At 45.8% G+C, this 24,770-nt stretch overlaps 1 protein-coding gene across 8 annotated transcripts in view; it reads right to left on the bottom strand.

The window, feature by feature from the left end:
- Nucleotides 1-14,039: 14,039 nt before the first annotated feature.
- The window catches only part of sipa1l1 (signal-induced proliferation-associated 1 like 1), a 366,264-nt gene continuing 355,533 nt past the window's right edge, over nucleotides 14,040-24,770 (bottom strand). For 7 of the 8 annotated variants that reach the window (XM_078563125.1, XM_078563127.1, XM_078563121.1 and 4 more), the window contains 3 exons: nucleotides 24,303-24,417; nucleotides 22,868-22,949; nucleotides 14,040-15,694 (listed from right to left, as the gene is read on the bottom strand). In XM_078563125.1, coding sequence (XP_078419251.1) covers nucleotides 15,551-15,694; nucleotides 22,868-22,949; nucleotides 24,303-24,417 — 341 coding nt within the window. In that variant the 3' untranslated portion in view covers nucleotides 14,040-15,550. Of the gene's footprint in view, nucleotides 15,695-22,867; nucleotides 23,139-24,302; nucleotides 24,418-24,770 lie in introns of all 8 variants that reach the window. The other variant, XR_013579509.1, reaches the window with a different exon arrangement.

The raw sequence follows: 24,770 nt of genomic DNA on the forward strand, positions 1-24,770 counted from the left end.
GAGAGAAAAGGGAGATTAGAAGTGGAATGTAGTTGGGGGGGTGTCAGAAGGGCGTTTTGAGGAGCTGTTGCAATAAGATGCATTTGGAAAAGGGAATAATTGATGAGGTCAGCTCTCATTTCAAAACACTCCTGGTGATTAAAGACTGAAAGCTGCATTTGTGTTATTAAAGGACAAAATTTGCACTGAACATTTGTTCAATGTTATTTGCCTTGCTGAGGTGGGGGGAGGGAAGTGAGGTGGGAACAATGTTCTATTGAAATAACATAACACTACATCTTACTTGTACAGTTGTGCCTTTTAGTTTTCCCCCATTAGTGGGTGCTACGTTTGGACACTGGGCATCATTAATGAGATGAATGGCTTCTCCCTTTGCTTGTTTTAAGTATACAAAGTGAGTTTGGGTGGTCTCAGCGTGGTTCACAGAATAAAACTATCTATTATCAGATGGAGAACAGCAATCTCACTCAGGAAGGCCATAAGGATGGTTACAGTGAAAAATGAGAATGTCACATTGGTGCAACAGTGTGTGCTCAAGTTCTGGGGCAAAACACAGCTTTATCGATTACTCTGTAGGTGACTTGCGTGTTTAATTTTGACATTGGATGTTGAAAGCAGTAAACCCCTGCTTTCCCCAGGATGTGACATGTATTGCTTAGCTGAGCGCAAAACCCCCTCTGCAAATCACAAGGGACGAATGCCAAAATATTGAGAGCTGATGATACAGCCCCCATGCCTAATACTGCCTCAGGTCATCACTGGAGAGGAAGTCTACCTGCTCCTGAAATCTCGATAGGAAGTATGCCGTTCTGTGGCTGCTTGCCAGCAATTTGAAAGCACGGGAGACAGGAACAAAGACAAGGGAAGGCAACAGAGATAGATGCAGCTCCTTTGTCAATGTATCAGGTTCTGAACCCAGCAGATTCCACTCTGGTGATGACCAAAGCACTACTATTGGCACTAATGCCCATCCTGGAAATGACTACTTTGTGGGTGTTGGACAAGACATGGTCAGGCTTGACTGTAAACTCCTACGATCAAAGAGCCTGCCGGCACTGCAGTGCAAGACACAAGGCACAATTGGGTTTTTGTTGAGCACCTGTGAAACCATCTCTTCATTGTATAAACTCACACACAAAGAATGGTTACATGACCATGGTAGCAAGCTAATGGTAACATCGAACAATAGAGAGGTCTAGTTCAGTGCCTACTGGTTAATATTAGAGGATTAAAGAAATAGAGGGCGGCGAGACTACTCATCAAGTGCAATTCTCTTTGAATAAACAACAGGGAGCTAACAGGCTTTACGGTGACCACATTGATGCTTCCACCCATTTCCTTAGATTATGAGCAGATGGGAGGCACAACACACAACTGAGCGAATACACAGATGTTCATTGAGAATGGAAACGTCTGATCAAGTGTCAGAACCACGGTAGCATTAAAATATATTAATTACTCATCTGAAATTGCTGGCCGCACCTTCAAAGAAAAATATAGCTGTGTCGATGTCTAACAGATGAATGGCTTATTTATGTTGTGTACACCCTTTCCTTCACAGTCACTGAGAACTGTTATTTCTGCATGGGGCTGAAATTTCCCCATACATCTATTGCAGCAGCTGATAATGTGCAATTCCACAAGTAACCCTGTCAACAGCCTTGGATCTATTAAGCTACGTGGTCAGTTGTACAACCAACAGGGAAGCATCCAACCATTGTGAAGGAGAAACATGCATCTCTCCACACCAAGTACCTACCTGACATCTGCACATGTTCCTATGAGTGAAATGAATTACTCGCATTAGTACTCCTGGGAAGAAAGGACACTTTAAGGCACTACTGTCCCTTTTAGACTCATATAAACGCTTCATGCCATGAACCATTCCTAATGGTGGGGCAGCCAGTCCACCTATTAACAGACTTCACACAGAAACACTCCTTTAACTCAAGGGGTGCACCAGAGCATCTGGGAGCGAGTCATCCTTTAATCGACCCTCTCTCTACCCAACTGGAAAAGTGTCCAGCCTTTAGCCAACAAAGCTCATGGCTTTAAAATTGGGCTCCGCAGCACAGCTGGTGCTGGAGCTCAGAAATACAAAACTACGAAAAACATTGGCTGGAAAGCGTTTGGCCATTTTCAGCACAGCCTACACAGTTGTGCTGTGAGTGCACTGGAAGAATGCAGAGTGGGCGCATTGAGACCCGAGGAGTGTTTAACGCTGATATTGTGCACAAACTGCCATTCTAGATGTCAGGACTCATTAACAATCGTTCTTAAACACTGGCAGCTTTAATATACATTCAGCTGCACACCTCCCCACCCCCACCTCCAACTCCAACTCATGCTACACACCTCCCCACCCCCATCCCCACCTCCATCTCATGCTACACACCTCCCCACCCCCAACCCCACCTCCAACTCATGCTGCACACCTCCCCACCCCCATCCCCACCTCCATCTCATGCTGCACACCTCCCCACCCCCACCCCCACCTCCAACTCATGCTACACACCCCCCCACCCCCATCCCCACCTCCATCTCATGCTGCACACCTCCCCACCCCCATCCCCACCTCCATCTCATGCTGCACACCTCCCCACCCCCATCCCCACCTCCATCTCACGCTGCACACCTCCCCACCCCCATCCCCACCTCCATCTCATGCTGCACACCTCCCCACCCCCACCTCCACCTCCAACTCACGCTGCACACCTCCCCACCCCCATCCCCACCTCCATCGCATGCTGCACACCTCCCCACCCCCACCTCCACCTCCAACTCACGCTGCACACCTCCCCACCCCCATCCCCACCTCCATCTCATGCTGCACACCTCCCCACCCCCACCCCCACCTCCAACTCACGCTGCACACCTCCCCACCCCCACCCCCACCTCCACCTCATGCTGCACACCTCCCCACCCCCACCCCCACCTCCAACCCACGCTGCACACCTCCCCACCCCCACCCCCACCTCCAACTCATGCTGCACACCTCCCCACCCCCACCTCCACCTCCAACTCATGCTGCACACCTCCCCACCCCCACCCCCACCTCCAACTCATGCTGCACACCTCCCCACCCCCACCTCCACCTCCAACTCATGCTGCACACCTCCCCACCCCCACCCCCACCTCCAACTCATGCTGCACACCTCCCCACCCCCACCCCCACCTCCACCTCACGCTGCACACCTCCCCACCCCCACCTCCACCTCACGCTGCACACCTCCCCACCCCCACCTCCAACTCACGCTGCACACCTCCCCACCCCCACCTCCAACTCACGCTGCACACCTCCCCACCCCCACCCCCACCTCCAACTCATGCTGCACACCTCCCCACCCCCACCCCCATCTCATGCTGCACACCTCCCCGCCCCCACCCCCACCCCCATCTCATGCTGCACACCTCCCCACCCCCACCTCCACCTCCAACTCATGCTGCACACCTCCCCACCCCCACCCCCAACTCATGCTGCACACCTCCCCACCTCTACCTCCATCTCCAACTCACGCTGCACACCTCCCCACCCCCACCTCCACCCCCACCTCCACCTCCATCTCATGCTGCACACCTCCCCACCCCCACCTCCACCTCCAACTCACGCTGCACACCTCCCCACCTCCACCTCCACCTCCAACTCATGCTGCACACCTCCCCACCCCCACCTCCACCTCCAACTCACGCTGCACACCTCCCCACCTCCACCTCCACCTCCAACTCACGCTGCACACCTCCCCACCCCCACCCCCACCTCCATCTCATGCTGCACACCTCCCCACCCCCACCTCCAACTCATGCTGCACACCTCCCCACCCCCACGTCCACCTCCAACTCATGCTGCACACCTCCCCACCCCCACGTCCACCCCCACCTCCAACTCATGCTGCACACCTCCCCACCCCCATCTCCATCTCCAACTCATGCTGCACACCTCCCTACCACCACCTCCAACTTATGCTATTTAAAGAAATTACCATGGGTCTTGCGGGCAAGGTGCTTTTCTCCTTATTTTGGCACTGTACAGTGAGTGGAAGTACTTTGTTGAGCTTTATTGGAGAAGTTTGGAAAACCTTTTGGATTCATGCTGGAGTGGAGCTAGTCTCTGACAAGGAGGTAGTTAGAAAACTGCGCCACTCCCTACACCCAGACCTGCAGCCACAGAGCAGGGTGAGGATTGTGCAGACAGGGCGAGGACGGTGCAGACAGTGGATGTGAAGATGTCCACGGCCCTCAATTTCTATGCCAGTGGATTCTTCCGGGTCGGAGCAGCCAACATATCCAACATTTCACAATCTGTCATGCACCTGCTGCCTCAGGGAGGTGACTGAGGTCTTGTATAGGAGGGGAGGGGACAGAGAGAAGCAAGAGGAGAGAGCACTCTCCTGGTTTTGCTGGGCTAATGGGATTCAGAATGATGCAGGCATCCATCAACTGCATGTACGTGGCTCTGCAGACACAGCACATTAATGGGGAGATGTACCACACCCACAAGGATTACCACTTAATGAACATACAAGTGATGATATGTCATTGATAGTGCTATCAAGCAACACTTGCTCAGCAATAACCTGCTCACTAACACATTGTTTGGTTCCGCCAGGGCCACTCAGCTCCTGACCTCATTACAGCCTCGGTCCAAATATGGACAAAAGAGCTGAACTCAAGAGATGAGGTGAGAGTGACTGCCCTTGACATCAAGGCAGCATTTGACCGAGTGTGGCACCAAGGAGCCCTGGCAAAACTGGAGTCAATGGGAATTGGGGGGAAACTCTCCGCTGGTTGGAGTCATCATACCTAGCACAAAGGCAGGTGGTTGTGATTGTTCGAGGTCAGTCATCTCAGCTCCAGAACATCACTGCAGGAGTTGCTCAGGGTAGTGTCCTAGGCCTAACCATCTTCAGCTGCTTCATTAATGACCTTCGTTCAAACGTAAGGTCAGAAGTGGGAATGTTTGCTGATGATTGCACAATGTTCAGCACCTTTCATGACTCCTCAGATACTGAAGCAATCCATGTCCCTAGGCAGTAAGACTTGGACAATATTCAGTCTTAGGCTAAGTGGCAAGTAACATTCATGACACACCAGTGCCAGGCAATGACCATCTCCAAGAGAGAATCTAACCATCGCCCCTTGACATTCAATGGCATTACCATCACTGAAACCCCCATTATCAACCTCCTGGGAGTTACCATTGACCAGAATCTGAACTGGACTAGCCATATAAATACTGTGGCTACAAAAGCAGGTCAGAGGCTAGGAGTCCTGCAGTGAGTACTCACCTCCTGACTCCTCAAAGCCTGTCCACCATCTACAAGGCACAAGTCAGGAGTGTGATGGAATACTCCCCACTTGCCTGGATGAGTGCAACTCCAACAACACTCAAGAAGCTTGACGCCATCCAGGACAAAGCAGCTCACTTGATTGGCACCCCATCCACAAACATTCACTCCCTCCACCACTGATGCACAGTGGCAGCAGTGTGTATCATCTACAAGATGCACTAAGCAAGGCTCCTTAAGCAGGACCTTCCAAACCCATGACTTCTACCACCTAGAAGGACCAAGGCAGCAGATGCATGGCAACACCACCTCCTGCCAGTTCCCCTCCAAGCCACAACCATCCTGACTCAGAACTATATCACCGCTCCTTCACTGTTGCTGGGTCAAAATTCTGGAATTCCCTCCCCAACAGCGCTGCGGGTGTACCCACACCACATGGGCTGCAGAGGATGGATTCAAGAAGGCAGCTCACCACTACCTTCTCAAGGGTACTTAGGAATGGGCTAATAAATGCTGGCCCAGCCAGTGAGGCTCACATCCCATGAACGAATATATGAAAAAATACAGTTGGTATGTGGCCATGCCCAGCAGATCCTCTCGTAGAAAGTCTGCTATCCTGGCAGTAGTCATGACATATTCACCCTGCATCAGTCAGCTGCACATGCCACAGGGTCACTGGTGGATAAATAGGCATACCCACTCTAAGATAAAAGCAAAATACTGTGGAAATCTGAAATAAAAACAGAAAATGTTGGAAAACCTCAGCCGGTCCGACAGCATCTGTGGAGAAAGAAACAGTTAACGTTTCGAGTCCGTATGATTCCTCTTCTCTTTCTGTTTTTATTTCATTACTCCCACTCTAAACCTGACGGATGACTTTACTCCACCACCCAAACATGTGCTGACAGCACAGCTGCAATGAGAGCTGTTGGGAGGGTGTTGGTTACAGAATGGTGTCTCTTAAAGAAGTCTTCAGTAGGTTAATAGCAAGTTGTTTTTAACTACTTGTAATTATATACATATATACAGTAAAGGCTACAGGCAAAGAGCTATCTCCATGTCTAGATCTTAACAAGTCCCTGTTCAATACCACACTGAGCCTAGATCTTGATCATGTGCCTTCTTACATCACTGTGTGGGCGGTGCTGTACTCAGTCGCATGTTAACCCTTTTTGTGTCAGACCCTTATGCTATACCTCAACCCAGGTCTTTATCCAATGTGTGAGAAGTTACACAAGTTTACTTCATGTCTTACATTGCTATCAGTCTCATCCATTTACATTGTTGTTACCACATTATTGTTATTACTACATTATAACTACTACAATATTATCAATACCCCATCTCCCCCCTTCAAGTAATTGAATTTACATGTTCAGGCAGTCTGGAGGCCTTATAACCCTCCCATATCTCGATCGCCTTTCTGTCAGAGGAGTGGTAGGTTCTGATGGTTCTGGTTCTTGTTGTTGGCTTGGAGGACGGACTGGCATTTGGGTATGCTTTCATTCTTATCTTCCATTGCTTCATGTTGAACTGTACTTGGTCGGTTCGGCTGTTGCATTGATCAGTGCTTGCTGATACTCTGAATCATTTATGGCCAGGTGGACGAGCATTGTATTCATCTCCTGGGCACTTCTTTCTCTATTTAGCCATCTCAATGCCCTTTGCGGCCGAGGAAGAGCGTTCTTGTGTGAGAGGAAGGTTTAGTTGTACACTCTCTGTTTGTTGTTGTCGATAGTGGGAGACTGCTACCAGGTTCCTGCATCTCTTGCAGTTGTGGCATGCTGGCTGAGAGCTGCAGTGTGCGCGCAGTGGTTGCTGTGTTGACCAGCTACACCATCACTGTAGTTGGAGGTAGAGGCTTCTCAGACTGCTGATCACTCTGATGTACCACTTCCACTGGAGGCATTGTGGTTATCTCATGGTTGGTAGGCTGGTCTGACCACTGGGGGTTTTCTGGAACCTGCAATGGGAATAGACCAAACTACTCCACAAAGACAGAAATGAGTTCAAAGCTGAAGTCCAAGTCTGAATACCCTTTAGTGTTTGGGGACTCAGGAACATGCAGTTGCGGTTGGCTAATGAAAATGGTAGTCTTGACATCCTCTGCTGTCTGGAGGAGATCCAGGGCTACACAGGCATCCCTGCTCAGGGGAGAGAAAGGCTGGTTATGGATGACACACCATCAGCTCAGTGATCTGTTTGCTACCATACCTCAGTGGTTCCAGGACCATGCCAGTGACTGGGGGACAGGGGGAAGTCGATTCCCCCTGCCCTGTAAAGCGGAGTTCCCGTTGTTGAAAGCCAGAGGTCTTTAAGCCATGGTTCATCATCTGACAGGACTGTCACGCTGGCACCTGAACCTAATTTAAAATTCATTAGATGACCATTCACAAGGTCAGCATTCCAAAATGAAGAACCACAATCCTTGACTTCACCCAAGAAGCGTGGCTGTGTGCCTTCAGGTTTTTCAGTCTCGACCTCCTGGATTACCTTTGTGCTAATGTGAGGTGCTGGGGTTTTGACTCGCACGGTTTACCCACGTGTCCCTGTCTGTTGCAGTGGAAGCATTGGGCTGTACTTGCAGGACACTGATCTCTCCTGTGGGGGCGCTTTGCACCTCAGTGCTGGCAAGGTCGCTTCTGTTGGGTTGTTCAAGAATTTCTTTTCCTGACTTGGATTGTCCCTGTGTCTTTGTGGCCTGATACGCTGGACTGAAGGTTGGCTTCTGTTCCATGTTTGATTCTCTCCCCTTAAGATTGTCCTGTGTTGCTCACATAGTTCAGACAGTCTAACTATCTGGATTGCCTTGTCTAGGGTTAGATCATTTATCTCTTGCAGGAGGTCAGAGTGAATTGTCTGTGACACTCACCACTATTCTGTCCCTGATGAGTTCAGACTTTAAATCTCTGTATTCACACCCCTCTGCCGTCCTGTAGAGATCATTTATGAAGGAGTCAACAGGTTTCCCTGGCACTTGGGCTCTTACTGAATTTAGCTCTCTCCAATATTTTGTTGGCTTGCATGTTGAAATAAATGTTAAAATATTTTAAAACCTCTTCAAATTTGACAGATGACTCATTAATACCCTGTCTTGCAATGATGTAATCTGCAATTGGCTCTGTAGGGTAAAGAAGCGTGTTCACTTGCTCTTCTTCTGACTTTTTATTTAAACTAGAAGCAATGCTGTATCTTAAAAATCTTTCCCTCCAAAGACCCCAATTTTGTGACTGGTCTGGGTGTTGGGTTAGTCAAAATTGAGTTGGAAGTATTGAACTGTGATCCATGTTAAAGATTTTTAAAGTGTGAGCACAGCTTTAAGAGCTTACAGGCTTTCAAGATGGCATCACTGTTCACTGCGATACAAAAGATTTCCAACACTTGCCAGTTTTGGTGGGCTCCGCAAAATGGTGTTGGCGCACTTCTTGAAGGAAAACTTATAACAATGGTTGCCTGGGTCGGCTGTCTGCCGCCTTATTTTGGTCAGCAGTTTGCTTTTCCAAGTAATGAGGCGTTCAAATTTAAACGGAAGTTTGCTGTTTTCCAATTTGGACAATCGCAACATTCCCGAGAGATCTAATTCTTTATTTCCCTTTTACAAACTCGGAGGTCAGGTGTTGAGGCTCCGAGAAGGAGATTGGGTGTTAGTGATGGGCTTCTTTTGACACTGGATTAGCGAGAGGGTTCTTAGGACTAGCTGCAGTCTGGCACTTTAAAAGATTTGGCTCACCCTTGCAGGCTCTGTGGACTCTGCGTTCTGAAGCTGGGCTTCCAAGGGAGATTCAATGGAGTCTTCTGCTGCAGTAAAAATCTCTGCCTTCAGCTTCCAGGCTTTTTTCTCTGGAGCATTTTCTGGCAAATTTTCTCAGCGTCTTCATCTTCTGTAGGGAGCTTCTCTCAGGTCAAGGTATCTGTTGAGTTTTTTTCTTCTTCTTAGTAATCTTTCAGCATTTTAGTGAGTTCGAGGGCTTTTGATCCCGAGCTGCCATCATGTTGGGGGTGTGTTGGTTAGTGTTTCTTAAAGAAGTCTTCATAGTCTTCAGTAGGTTAACAGCAAGTCTTTATTGTGCATATGTATATAGATACAAATAGTTAATAAAGGGTACAGGCAAGGAGTTATCTTCATATCTAGGTCTTCACAGTTCTCTGCTTAACATCACGCTGACCCTAGTTCTGCATCATGTCCCTTACTGTGTGGGTGGTACTGTACTCAGTCACACAATGACCCTGTATGTGTCAAACCCTTATATATCAAGAGCCATGTCGCTACCAGGAATCCCACTGAGCAAACCATCTGCATTTTGAAACAACAGTTCAGCTGGATTGCTTGGGCAGAGTTCTCCCATACTTGGAGTGTCAAAGCATTGTGAACAGCGAGGAGGATGATGTAGAACTTCAAAGGGACATAGACAAATTAGTGGAATGGGCAGGCAAATGGCAGATGAAGTTCAATGTGCAGAAATGCAAACTGATTCATTTTGGTCGGAAGAACATAGAGAGATGGTATAAAATAAAGGGGACAACTCTAAAGGGGGTGCAGGAGCAAAGGGACCTGGATGTGTATGTGCATAAGTCATTGAAGATGGCAGGACAGATTGAGAGCAGGGTTAATGCAGCCAAGGCTGCTGTATGCTTTATTAATAGGGGATAGAGCACAAGATCAAGGAGGTTAGGTTGAACTTATATAAGACACTAGCTCGGCCTCTGCTGGAGTTTTGCGTCCTGTTCTGGGCACTGAAGTTAGGAAGGATGTGAAGTCATTGGAAAGAGTGCAGAAAAGAGTCACACGAATAATTCTGGGAACGAGGAACTGCAGTTAATGAAGACAGATTGGAGAAATTGGGATCGTTGTCCTCGGAGAACAGGGGCTGAGTGGAGATCTGATAAAGATATTCAAAATCGTGAGCAGTCAGGAGAGAGCAGATAGGGAGAAACAGTTCCCATTCGCAAAAGGATCGACAACGAGAAGGCACAGATTTAAAGTAATTGGCAAAAGACGCAAAAGCGACATGAGGAAATACTTTATCATGCAATCATGCAGCGAGTGGTTAAGGTCTGGAATGCACTGCCTGAAAATGTGGTGGAGGAGGATTCAACCGAAGCATTCAAAAGGAAATTAAGAGTGTTATCTGAAAAGGAAGAATGTGCAGGATTAAGGGGAGAAGGCATTCGGAGAGCCGGTGCAGACGTGATGGGCCAAATGGTTTCCTTTTGCACTGTGACAAATCTGTGATCTTAAGTTAAAGCTCGTTTTAAGGTGACTATTGACAAAATTATAGTAAAAACAAATGTAATAATTCAGAGTCAGGCCTAACTTAATTTATTCTTTTGTATTTATACATAAATTCAATACATGTATTTTATTTATATATGCAAATTATGCATTCTACCATTTGGTGTTTGGTTTCGAGGTTCTAAATTTTCATTGTAGGTTCCAACAGTAAGGTTCTTCAGGTAAAAAAGGTTGCTGAGCCCTGCTCGAAGGTAATGTGCAGTGCCGAGTATCTGAGTTCATGGCTGCGGCTGCCAGGTTAAGGGATAGTGTTTCTTCATCAGAGGTCAGGTGTTGCTCTAACTCTTGTGATGTGATAATTCTGCTCTTGTTGGCCAGGTGGAAAATTTTGGGTATCTTAAAGTAAGCAATCAGAAGGGGAGGGTTGGGGTGAGGGTAGAGGGTGGAAAGCAAGAGGTCCATGGTCACGCCATCTGCAGCTTGTACTCAGCCAGAGAGCAAGCAGGGTGAGGTTAAAGTGGGGTTTGAGAAGGAGCATAAGGCAGTAACATGCCATTATCCTGAAGGCTCTCAGCAACACCAGATGAATCGGCTTCACCCAGAATCAGCCCCCTGACATGGAGCACCATCCCCTCCAAAGGGCTCAGGAGATGGAGGTCTGCCTGATAGTGGTTCTCTTGCTGATCCCTGTGGTTATGTGCGACTTTAGCCTGCAAGAGGCAGGGAGGAATGTCAGTGATTGTGTGACAATGTGCCTGCCAATGCTGAATAGCTGGAGGTATGTGGAAGCTGCAAGAAGTGCGAAGCTGGCAGCATTGAAAGGTGTGTGAGGGGGAGGTGGAGCATCTGACTGTTAGGCATGAGACCCTATTACTGTTGAGTGATAGGGTTTTGGTGCATTGAGCAGTGAGAGAGTTTAGTGGGTAGAATCTGTCATTTGAAGATTAATCACCAATGTGAGGTCATTGATTTTTTTTCTGGCACTGTGGCCAAATCCTTGGGGCCAGACTCTGGGAACTGACGTCCGGGGCCCGCTCTTCCCAGGGCGTGCTTCGAAGGTCTCCTGTAGAAACTTGGCCTCTCTCCTCCTTTCCACCTCCAACACAATAGCCTCCAGCACGATATCGAAGAAAGTGGGAGCCCTCTCTCTGCTGCTCCATTACATCCCTCTATCTTCCATCAAAGCCATCCCGACATGGCTGTAGCCTGAGTGCACCTCCCCTCTAAGAGGGGAAGGCTCCCTTTAAGGCTAACTATATGTTGTGGTCGATGCGCACACTGAGGGTGCAGCCAGTCAACAATACGTTTCACGCTAGGCTGCATGCTACAATCCCGTTGATAAGCTGGCAGCACAAAGTTAGCAGGCTACCTGCCTCAATAAGACCTGGAGCAGGGTAATTCTTTCGAGTCAAAACCAAATAAACTAAATTAACAAATCAAGGGATAAATTAAAAGGCAGCCCCTTAAAGGGAAACTGCAAAAACAAAAGACAAAATTTAAAGGAAACTTACCAACATTAAATCAAAATGTGATCAAGGGGGCCAATAAAACACCCCAGTCCCCACGGTGCCCACCGAGCATGAAGGCTTTCCAGGGACACCCGGCCGTGAACATAGCCGTGGAAGAGGGGCAGACAGTGGGGTCGGACAACCCCCTCAAATCGCCCGCTGCCAGGACCTGTTAATGGCCAATTTTGCCAGAGGCCCAGGAGCAAGTTCATGTGGAGGTCCTGCTACCTCCCGGCCCCTCTCCGCACCGGGTGCCCGTAGATTAGGAGCGTGGGACTGAAGTGCAAAGAAAACAACAGTAAAAACGTTTTCCGCAAAACAAAAAAGGGGTGCAGCCTACAACAACCTATATAAGCATGGTCCAAGGACTCCACAAGGCTGCAAAATATGCAGGCATCTTGGGAGTCATGAACTGACACATCCTATGGTTGTATGGGACTGCTGCATGCAACACCCTCCACCCCAGATCCCCAATGGATAGTAGGAGCACACCCCCATAGAGGGCTCCCCCTCTGCTGCCGGATGGCAACAAGGCTCGCCAGGGCGTGTCTGGGCAGTGGGTGAGGGCAAGAAAATGAAGGGTGTGCAGCAGCAGCCCATACAGGAAGCCCCCCTGTACCGTGCTAAAGGGCACGGATGGCATTTCTGCGAGGCGACTCTGGTTGTGGGGCACCGGCTCCCGAGGGAGGGTTCGGGGCTTGGGGCCAATGTGGAATTCCGTCCGAACATGGGGTACGTTCAGATGGAAGGCCACCGTGCACCTGCACCACCTCGAGTCCCGGTATGGCATTGGGGCCAAGCACGACCATCCCAAAGTCTTGAATGGCATTAACTGCGAGCTGGACATCCACCGCTCCTCCGCCACCCAGCACGACCCCGCTCCTGGTCACCCCGACAGCTACAGCCATCCACTCCGCCAGCCACCGAAAATGGCAGCGGTGTGCATTCCTGAGCAGCAGCTCTCTGACAACAGCCGTTACTCTTGACAGCGGAGAGCTGCGTCGCGAAGTGACCATGTTCCAGACTTTGATCAGGTCCTGGTAAAAGACGGGCAATGCCTTGCAAGGAGTCACGAATGCCCCTCAGAGCAGGGTAAGCGCACACTGTGACCCTGAGCCCCAAATTGAATTGCACCATTCCCCCCGCCCTACTCACACTCCATGAAGCTGCAACGCGTGGCAATTGAGAGCAAATCTGTGCCCTACCATTTGGTGATGGGGCTCATAGCTCCAGGTTTTCAACTTCAGTTGCAAACACAAAAAAATATTTGGTAAGTAAGTAACTTCTCTGCATGGTAAGAGAGGACAAAGTGATGCTGCTTTTGGGCAGGGAGGCTGCACTATCAATTTAGCAATAGGATGAAATAGGCAGAAGGTTAAGCAATGAGAACTATCCAGAGTGAGTCAGCTGCAGCTAGGATTCAGACTAGTCACAACTCTACTGAGAAGCCCAGATGGTGGGCCAAGGTGTAGGGCATGATGAATATTCAAAAATATAAGTTAACATCAATCAAATGATTGTTAGGACAAACCAAACTTGGGTTTAGTAAGGTTATTACTTATTAAAGGGGAAACATACTCCACTGAACTGCCTCATTCTTGGGGTCAAACTGAGGGAGGTTAAGCCACTCCAGCGTCAAAACCCTAGGAAAGAAGGCACTGAAGTAGGAGATGGTGTGACAAGTCTCAATTTCAACACTGTTAGAATACAAAGAGAAGGAAGAGTATGCATTTAGAGCTCAGGAGAAATGAGGAAGGACATTTTAAATGAACACTTATTTTTACTGGGTTTTCATAAGCTTTTTCATCTTTTACTAATTTGGGAGAGAAAGGCCACAAACCGAAGACCGAGAAAGGATCGTTTTCTTTTGTACAGTCCGTATTCTCTAGAAGTCAATGTAAATAGAAGAATACGGAGGAGAAAAAGGGCGTAGGTTCTGGTCTATCAACAGAGTTCAAGAAAAGGAAGCAACAGGCACCTTGCAACAAAACATTACAAAAAGACCAACCTGCAAACATTGAGACAAATTTTATTGTGAGATGTTTAGATGTACCTTTTCTGATTAAATACAGGACACAATAAATCAGAAATCTTAAGTACAATAAATAGGCGGGCTTTAGTTCCAACTTTTTACCATGGGGTGGGGGGGGGGGAACTGAACAAGCAAATACCTTTTGAAACCTCGTTAATGCCTGCCATAATTCCCATTTGTATTAACAATACACTACAAGGTATAATACATTTCCTTCATACAAGGCCATATTAAACTTAAAAAAAAAAGTCCAGAACTTCAAAACTTACCAGAACCTTACAAAATATTCCGAAAAGTTCAGTTCCAATTTATTTACAAAAGTATCAGTTATTTTCTATTACCTTGGAATCACAAAATGTTCATTTTGAAGGTGGCCGGGAGGGTGGGGGTGTGTATTGGCTGGGGTGGGGGGGTGGTGGGTGGGGGTGGTGGGGTTTGGAAATACAAAAAATGCAGACGAACCCCTGCACTTAATGCAACTGCCACTATTAGTGGGCAAATTGCATTCACCCTCATGGGTGAATTCCCAACAAATGTCCCTACTGGACCAACACTTCATCCAAAGCAGCTCATGATACCATCACTGTTCAAAATCCACCACTTCCTTCTGAATGAACCACCTTTTAAATAAACAATGAGTTTCTCCACAATTCATAAACTGAAAATTGGTTAAGTATGAAATGAAATGAGTTTCTTAGTAACAATATAATGATTTACTTTTTTTTTAAAAGAGTCTCTAGTTAGGATGCCAGAAGGTCCTCAATTTTGCTCATTTATTTTTTTGGTCACCATTTGTGCTGTAATCTGAACCTGTACAAGAAGGGATGTGCAAAGGGCACTTCACATGCATTTTGAAAAGTGTTTGTGTGAAGCATTCCTCAGACGGTACCTGAATGGTGATCTGTTTTCTTTGTTAAATCAATTTCAGATAAAAGACACTCACACCGCATGTTATTTAAACTTCTTTTTTTTAAAAAAAAATTATGAATTTATTGTTTCAAATGCCAAGCAAAAACCCGAAGGATTCCCAACCATGGTGAATGATTCAAGAGAGGCCCACTTCTGGAACTCAAAACCCTCTTTTGCTTTTAAGACGTTTGAAAGTTTCCGGCATGTAGCTGACTGACCTTTCCCTTTAAAACATGTTGTTTTAATATTAAATGAATTAAATGGGAAAGCATCAAATTTGTGTCATGGTAACAAAAATCTGAAAAACTAATGCCACGGAAGTGGTTCAAAGTAGTAAAATGAGCTTTACAAAAAAAAAAATATATATATACTGTGCAAAACCTGACTTTCACATTTTAACAATTCCAGATGAAAACGTAAGGCAAGCAAAGATGTATGTGGTATGCACTGAGAACAATCATTCATTCAGCCTGTGATGAAAGTGCTTGGGATTTTCTAAAGTGGAGCTCCTCGCAAACAGGAGATCACGTCAAGGCTCTTTTCCGAAAAAGAGTTTGTTGTTTTCTTTGTTTTCCTACAAAAGTCATTTCATGTCGATTGTATTGAAAACCCACTCGGTGAATTTCTTCAGCTGTGCAGACGCGGTGTGGGATTCCTCTTGCAAACGCAGGTTGTCCTCCCGCAGGTGCTGCACCTCTTCCTGCAGAGCAGCTCGATCTTCCTTTGCCTAATGGAGAAACACACACAGATAAAGCGAGGCCGCGCTTGGAGTACAGAGTAGTGCCTGACCGAGGGAATCAGCTATAGAGAGGGCAGTCTCGGGCAGTAATTATGGTGCTGTAATCAGATTGGAAAAAGAGTTAAATGGTATGATTACACAACAGTTACTGAACTGCAGTAACCTGATCATAGATCAGAATTGTACACAGAATGCTGCCTGGAAGTGATGTCACTGTAGTAATCTGAACCTCTCAATCATATTTACAATCATAGTGATTACAATACAGTAAGTGTGACACAAAAACACACTTATATAGCACCTTTAAGGTATTAAAGCATCCCAAGGTGCTTCATAGGAGTATTACAAAACCAACTATTACATCAAAGCACAAGGAGATATTCAGTTCGATGACTAAAAGCTTGGTCAAAGAGGTAGGTTTTAAAAAACGGCTTAATGGAGGTAGGCAAAGTAGAATGGCGGAGGGGTGTAGGGAGGGAATTCCAGAGCTTGAGGCCCAGGCAACTGATGGCATGGCTACCAATGGTGGAGTGATAAAAATTGGGGAAATGACAGGAGGCCAGAATTAGGGAACCACAGATATCTCAGAGGGTTGTGGGGCTGGAGGAGATTACAGGGATAGGGAGGGACGAGGCTATGGAAGCATTGGAAAACAAGGGTGAGAATTTTAAAATCATGGCATTGCTTGACCGGGAACCAGTGTAAGCCAGTGAGCACAGGTGCTATTGGGGAATGGGACTTGATTCAAGTTAAGACACAGGTAGCAAAGGTTTTAGATGGCCTCAAGTTTACAGAGTAGAATGTAGGAGAACAACTCCAAAACATATTTTAAAAAATGATAGCTATCAGTGCAGTAGTCTGAGTGAAGGCTTATGATGTTTGGTACAGAATGCCTGCCAGCCCACACAGGTGAATGTAAAATAAATCCCACGGCAATATCCTGAATAATTGCAGAGTGGAATAATCTCCAATATCCTGGCCAATATTTATTCTTCAACCAACATCACTGGAAACAAATAATCTGGTCATTATCACATTGTTGTTTGTGGGACCTTGCTGTGCACAAGTTGGCTGCCATTTTTTCTACTTTACAACATTGACTACACATCAAAAGTACTCCATTGTAAAGTGCTCTGGAATGTCCTTAAGTCATGAAAGGCGCAATATAAATTTAGGTCCTTCTTCTATTAGGCACCAGGGAACAATTAGAAGATATGCGATCTAGTTCTAGGATACAGCTGATTTAATAAAAATTGGGAGCAATCACATCTCATATGGAAAGTTGATACCTGGAAGTCACTACTCTGCAATAATTTCACTGAGGAGTCCAGCTGACAATAGACAATAGAGTCATTTATGGTCACAAAGTGAGTTGTCCAGATTCCAGTAGTGAAATCACTCCTCTATTCCCTCTGAAGCATTGCCTTATGCTGGGATATCCTCTGGCTGCTTCACTAAGTGGGATTCTTAATGTCTGATCTTAATCTTTGTCATTGCTGTTCCTGTCCAACCTCTGCACATGCATATTTGGGGGTCAGAAACCATGGTTAGCGCTGTTTAACCAGAGAGTTGGATACGAGGACTACCATCTGGGTCCATTCAAAGGTGTACAAAAAAATAAGCCGAGTTAGCTTTCAGTTATTAAGTACAGGTAAAAACAAAAAGCTAAAAGCTACTGCGGATGCTGGAAATCCAAAACAAAACAAAAACAGAATTACCTGGAAAAACTCAGCAAGTCTGGCAGCATCGGCGGAGAAGAAATCAGTTAACGTTTCGAGCCCTCATGGCCCTTCGGCAGAACTGCAGCATAGGTTCAGCAAGGGAGAAATATAAATTGGTTTAAGGTGGGTGGGGGGGAAGAGACACATTGAGGGTGTGGTGTGAGCAGATAATCAAAGGATGTCACAGACAAAAGGGTCAAAGAGGTGTTGAAGGTGGTGGTCTTTGTCTGAGAAAAGTGCTAATTAAGAATGGAAAACAGGATATTCAAAGTACAGCTCTAGTGGGGATCTTTAGATCTTAAACTCCCCCTCCCCCCATCCCCACCCCGTTTCTTTTTCCCCCCCCACCACTTTTTTTTCAATAATTTATATAGATTCTTCTTTCCCCACCTATTTCCATTATTTTTAAATCTAAAACTAAAACCTTTAGTCTTTCCACCCCACCCCCACTAGAGCTGTACTTTGAATATCCTGTTTTCCATTCTTAATTAGCACTTCTCTCAGACAAAGACCACCACCTTCAACACCTCTTTGACCCTTTTGTCTGTGACATCCTTTGATTATCTGCTCACACCACACCCTCAATGTGTCTCTCCACCCCCGCCCCCCCACCCACCCACCTTAAACCAATTTATATTTCTCCCTTGCTGAAACTATGCTGCAGTTCTGCCGAAGGGCCATGAGGGCTCGAAACGTTAACTGATTTCTTCTCCGCCGATGCTGCCAGACTTGCTGAGTTTTTCCAGGTAATTCTGTTTTTGTTTTATTAAGTACAGGTATGTGGTTTGGATTAGATAGGGGCCGAGAGGCTAATTGAAGGCAAACCTTGAATTCTATATGCGGACATTTGCTGTTGACTATTCATTAGGCACACCAAATCTGTGTTGTGGTTGGAAATGTTGACAACCTCAATATGAACAGGCAGATAACTGCACAGCTGCTTACAAATGATCTCAGGCAGACACATCTTTTCTTTCAAAAGCATACTAATCAAAATAATACAAAGTAATATTGAAAAGATTAGAGAAGGGGATTAGCGCTAACCTCTTGCTCCTATGTGCACATGGTAGGGATTGCATTAACCAGAACATAGCGCACAAAAGGAGACTGGTTAGCTCAGTTGGCTGGAGTGGGGTTCAGGACAACGCCAACAGTGCGGGTTCGATTCCTATTCTGGCAGAGGTAGACTTGGGACCTGCCTCCTTGCCCTGCTCCCGAGAGTGGAAGGCATTAGCAAACCTCCAGCAACATAACCTACCAAGAAAACGGCTCAGGATGAAGCATCAGCAGACAACGAGCCAAGGACCTGCCTTCAGGCAGAGCGCACACGCAATAGAATGAAGTCCACGAAAAATACAACACTTGCAGTCGACTGTGAAACAGTCTGAGCCTAGCCATTTTCAGCTGGTCAGGCACAGTGAATTTAAGATCAATGCTGTGTTTTACTTAGGATACAGGCTGGAATCAAAGAAGGAAAGATACTTGTCTTGTGGTAGTTTTTTTTTTGCACCACAGTGAACCTCGTTCTTTGTGAACTTTGTGCTTTGTTAGCAAGAAATGGAATAATTTTCCACACCAATACCCAAAATCAATATCAAGCAGTCCCAGGTTAGCTACAACACGGTTAAAAGAATAAAGCTCCTTTCTACACTACCCCAACAATGGTTGACGTTTCCTGCTTTTCCCAAATTATACAAAATTGTAAATAGAGTTATTTATATGTGAGTTTCCAACTTCTATATAAATAATTATTAGCCAAATCCTTCCCTCAATGTATTCCCATCCCTACCTTAGAAAATGACACTCATTGAACTGATGTGACATTTTTACATTTTGGACAGTAACAATGTTTGGGTTATCTGAGTGTGATTAATGGCCACTTTGGGATTTAGCGGTGGTTCTGTACTGTGAGCCCATTCTGAGAGTCAGCGCGAGAAGGTTTTCATATCATTAATCTGGATTTGCTTTGAGGTGAAAGGCCACCTCGAAGAAAGAAAAGACTTGAATTTATATAACGCCTTTCGCAATATCCCAATGCACTTTAAAACCAATGAAATACTTTTGAAGTGTAGTCATGGCCGTGATGTAGGAAATTCGGCAGCTAATTTGCCACATAGTAAGATCCCGCAAAAGGCAATGAGATAACGATCAGGTAATCCGCTTTTAGCGATTTGGCTGAGGGATAAATATTTGCCACAAATCAGGGAGAACACCCCTGTTCTTCAACTATTGCAATGGAGTCTCTTACATCTACACGAGGGACAGGTACTGCCTTGGTTTAGTGTCTCAACTGAAAGATGTCACCTCCCTCAATATTGCATTGGAGTATAAACCTAGAATTTGTGCCAACATCTCTGGGCTGGGAATATTTTTCTTAAAATGTTCATTTCAAACATGGGAGAGTTATACTGTCAAGTTACTTCCAAAATGAAACAACACTTTACATCAGTACTTTATTAAGGCTAATTCCTATCTCTATTACCCATATCTCAGGCTAACATAAAATAAAGTGAAGCATACAAGTGGCTTGCTTGATACTGCAGTCAAGCTAAGCAGTACGTCCTATTGCAAAATTAATAAGACTGCTCATGTGGACAGATTTTCTCTGTCCTCCACCTCAACCCCAGCGGAGTGTGAGAAGTGTGCTAGGATTTTGTAATGCCAATTGCTGGTCGCACACAGGGTCAGGGAGAGAAACCATGGGCCCTGGTACTTCTCTTTCTGGGCCCCTCATTCCCCGCAGCTCCCACTTAACTCTCCCCCTTAATCATGCATGGTATTTTTCCCCCTTTCAAGATTCACCAACTGCACAAATGTACCAGTAAAATGATAACACCCATTGTTGGCATCTGGTTACAAATATCACTCGATATATAATGCAGCATGGGACCTTTTATATTAAAAGAGCAGCAGAAATATAATGCAGTGTTAGTCTGGGCGAGTCCTATAAGTGATCCCACCACGACTATTAAACAAACCAAAGAATACAAATTTTACTTTATCAGCATTGTGCAATATTGTTAATTTGACAGCAAAATATCCCATTGGTTATTTATAACATTGTGCAGATGATAACACTGATTTTGGTGACTGCCTCAGCCCTCATTCATGCGTTCTGCACATTGCACCATATGAACACGTGGGGAGAATTTTCTCCCCGTCAGGGGCGTTGGGTGGGAGCGCAGCCGATTGTCGCCCGCGATTGGCTGCGCACCGCCATTTTACGTGGGCGGGCCAATTAAGGCCCGCCCAGCACGACGCGCACACGGAAGCACTTAACGCTCCCTGTGTGGTTTCATGATAAATGCGAAGGCCTCCTGGGCTCTTCGTCTGGCCTGCCAACCTTAAGGTTGGACGGGCAGCTCAGTTTATTGTTTTAATTGATATTTAAATGGCCTTAATGGGCCTTTGACAGTTCGGTGGGCACATAGCCGACTCGGGTGCGCGCCTGCCGAACCGAAAATCTGAATGACGTGTGGTGACACCGGGACGCACGCCCGATGTCACTGTGCATCATTTTACGCGTCAGCGAGTGGGCCCCGCCCACCGAGCCGAAGATTCTGGCCACAGTGACAGTCAATTCATATTTAGGTGAAAGATAAAACACTTGCAACACAAACTACATAAGATATTTTCCATTCTTTAGAAGAATTAGATGACTTTCTCCTGCCTGGCTGCTTGATATTATTCAATATAATTATTTCATGGAAGGGGTGTAAATTGGATTCTCTTTTATCAGTAATCTCACAGGGTAGAAAGATCAAATGATTCCTGAGCAACAAAGTGGAATGAATGCACAACATAGGTTTTCACTGTTAGTGAGAAGCGCTGGAGTCTTCAGGTGTCTCTGTGTGACATAACATTTAAGAGGCCAGAAGACAAAGACTGAATGGTTCACAATTATATCTGTATTTTCTTGATCAGCAACTCTGAAGGCTCTGCTGATTGCTTCTTCTTGCTACAATATATTTTCAATATCTACTATGCAACTCAGCTTTATCACAATATTTCAATGCCTCAAAAATCTCAAAAGCAGCAGGGTAGAGTGGGATAATAGCTAAGTAGACAAAGGATAAGTCAATGGAAGAGACTCTCGAGAATCATGTGCAGGATAAAGCAGGTTACTGACTCACTATGAGCCTATTATGCACTCCTGTCCTGGCAATTTCACCCCACAAAGCCTGCTCACAGTAAACTTCCATTAGCAACAAAATAAACAGAACTCCAGCCATGATTCTGCCCTCTGTTCACAAGATAATTATGGATGACAAAGGCCATCTAACCCAGCTCATCTCATCCATCCAGAATGACATACGAACATACATATTAGGAGCAGGAGTAAGCTGTTTGGCCTCTCGAGTCTGCTCTGCCATTTGATAGCATTATCTACATTGTACCAGTGACTACAACGGAAAAATATTTAATTGGCTGTAAAGCGATGTGAGATAAATGTAGGTTTTGTCTTTCTTTCATTACATCTGCATGGAGTAGGCAGGGTGGCTGTAATAATGGTGAAATTTGGAGCACAAAGGATGATTCACTAAGGATAATTAATCACGGAGCAATCAATTGATATTGGGAAAATGGCTACAAAGAAATCACTACATTTACAAAATAACTCTATAGCTAATACAACCATACCATTCTGACATTTCTGGCGCCAACTCGCAATATACAATAAATGGCATCTGTTCCTTTTTTCACTAATGACACTATCCCCAGGATTTGGCAATCAGACATCTACCAGCAGCTTAAGAAAAATGTACAGTAAATTGAATTGCTGATCTGAATTATTCAGAGAAGAGTGATACAAGGTACATAAATTGAGTATAGCCTTAGCTCCAGAACTGGATTGTTTCACCTTTCTCCAGAAACTGTCATACAAATTGCATTGTACATTGAACTTACATCCTAAAATGGAAGAAACTAATTAATAAATTAGAAACTCCAACAGCAAAAAAAAAGTGACACCTCCCACCACACCCCTGCCGCTCAACCCCTAACCTCCCTCATGTCACCCCTGTCAACCCTATCCAAAACCACCAAACTCCCCCTGCCCCTACATTACCCCCATCCAACAGCCCCTCCCCACTGCCACCCAACACCCCTCCCAAACCTCTTCTCCAGCCCCTCCAACACCCCCAAACCTCCTCCCCCCGCCCCTCCTACACCCCCCAAGCCTTCTCCTCACCCACAGACCAACCAGCTTTATAAACAAAATCAGAACTTAGCCTAAAGTTTCCATTTTTTTTTTAAAGTCAGTCTTTCAGGTCTGGAGCTCTGCCTCCGGCAGCTCAGGCTGGGGGCCAGCAAGAAACTCCATTTAGAGCAATGAGGCAGGGTCTCACCCACTCCCCCCACTACAAGTCCTGGTTCTTGGCACCCACCACTGCCACCTTGCCTGGGCCCTGATTGCACAGATGTGGAGTTTTTCACTTACCCTTCTCAAATCATCCTGAAGTTCCTTCAGCAACATTTCCAGTTCATTCACCTTGCCAGAGAGTGTGGTAGGAGATTCCTCTCTGAAAAAAAAAGTGCAACCAGTCAGAAAAGAATCCTATCAAGCTAAATTAGGTGGTGGTTCTTACTTTGTAAAACTCGGTCAGATCTGTTCCAATTCCACCCCTTCTTTGGGAGGAGGCATTATCTGCTAACTGACACGCAGGGCTGATGTGATCGCGAACTCCACTCTAAGCGAGGTGGTTCCATATCTGGTGGACGAGCAAGAGAAGGAAAAGTTTATTTCCTGACTCTCACCCAACTTTCCCCCTCCTACTGTCTTTCAGCCATCAACTCCTGATTTCCCTGATGCCTCACCCAGGAGGCCATTAGTCAAGTGTCAGCCTGGATAATGAATGTCAGCACAATTCCGACAGCCATGTTAAATGCCACTACCCAGGATTTTAACCGATTTTGTTTCTATTCAGACTGCAGGCTGGTTTTGCATTTCCAGCATTCTCTGCTTTTATTTCAGATTTATAAAGTGTTAACAATAAAATTGTCAACCAGTTATAGTTTTGACCTGGAGCAGACAGATTAAGGTTAAGAGTCATCTCGTTGATGGTTATTTGGAGTAAATTACACTTCATTTTTCTCATTATATGATTGATTACACAGTGGCACTACTTAAAGGTTGCCTTGGAGTGCTACAGCATGCAACATACAATTTGTTGGGCCAGGCCGCACTTGAAAAATAACAGCATGTTAACAACACAAGCTGTTATTAATGCCCAAAATTGGCAGTAGGTTCAGAGGATGAAGGATATGCAGCATGTTGTGCAATCTCCAGAACTTCTTGATAGAGTTACGTCGCTCACACAAACAGCATCCCACCCTTAGCTCCCTCGTTATTTTTAAGAACTTGCTGGGTTTGCACATTAATTGCCCCTGTGTAACGTGTGTGTGTGTGTGTGTGTGTTGGAGCACAGTGATTGGGTTCTGGCATGAGGGCCCTGCTCCCTAAGTAATGATACGATCCTTGAAGAAACTTCACCTTCAAAAGGAAAGGCCTGGCCCTTTAAGATCCTCACCTTTGAAAAGGTGATTGCAATTCAAGTAGGGAGAGTAGACTTTCCCTCGTCAGCTGAGCAGAGAAGGGTGAGGTTCAAAAAAAGAAAGAAAAGCTGAAAGACATACCCGTGTGGTCTTGTTTTGGGTGCGTGTATTATAAAAAGTGATTGAAGCTTGGATTGTTTGTGGGCTACTGTTGCTGGGAGAAAGGAGGTGCCAATATTATTAGACCACATAACAGTGCATACACAGCTGGTTTGCTTTTATGGGTCAGTAGATAAGTAAACACAAAAACAGTCAAAGTACAGCTAAAAGCACCCAAACTGGGATATCATTCCGCAGGTTCCCAAGACAGGATGACTCACCTTCTGGGTATAGCCTGAGGTGATGGGTGTCTGTCTGCCTGATTGCTGCTGTCAAGCAATAAGCTGTCAGGTCTGTGATCTGAATCATCAACACCAAATAAAGAAGCTCTCTGAACTGGAAATTGAAGAAGGAAAACAGCTAATAGTTACTTTGGCACATATTTTTTGACATAAATTAATGGTCATTTCTAACCCATATTGTTAAACATTCCCTGCTGCGCAGATTGCATGGAACACTGGCTTGTCTGTGATGACTGATACCATGCTGTGATCAACTGTCAGGAGATGTGATTATGTGAGATGATTATACTTCCCCACCGCCCCCCCCACCCCCTGCCCTCCTCACACCTCCCCACCCCACTTCAACCATTGCTGACAACAGATTTTCCTTCTCTAAGGTGATTGCATGTTTCTGAATTGGCTTGATATATTAACCATCTTACATTGACAGAGTTTTCTGCTGCAGAG

This window comes from Cetorhinus maximus, chromosome 18 (genome assembly GCF_964194155.1).
Source record: "Cetorhinus maximus chromosome 18, sCetMax3.hap1.1, whole genome shotgun sequence".
In the NCBI taxonomy this organism is placed as follows: Eukaryota; Metazoa; Chordata; class Chondrichthyes; order Lamniformes; family Cetorhinidae; genus Cetorhinus; species Cetorhinus maximus.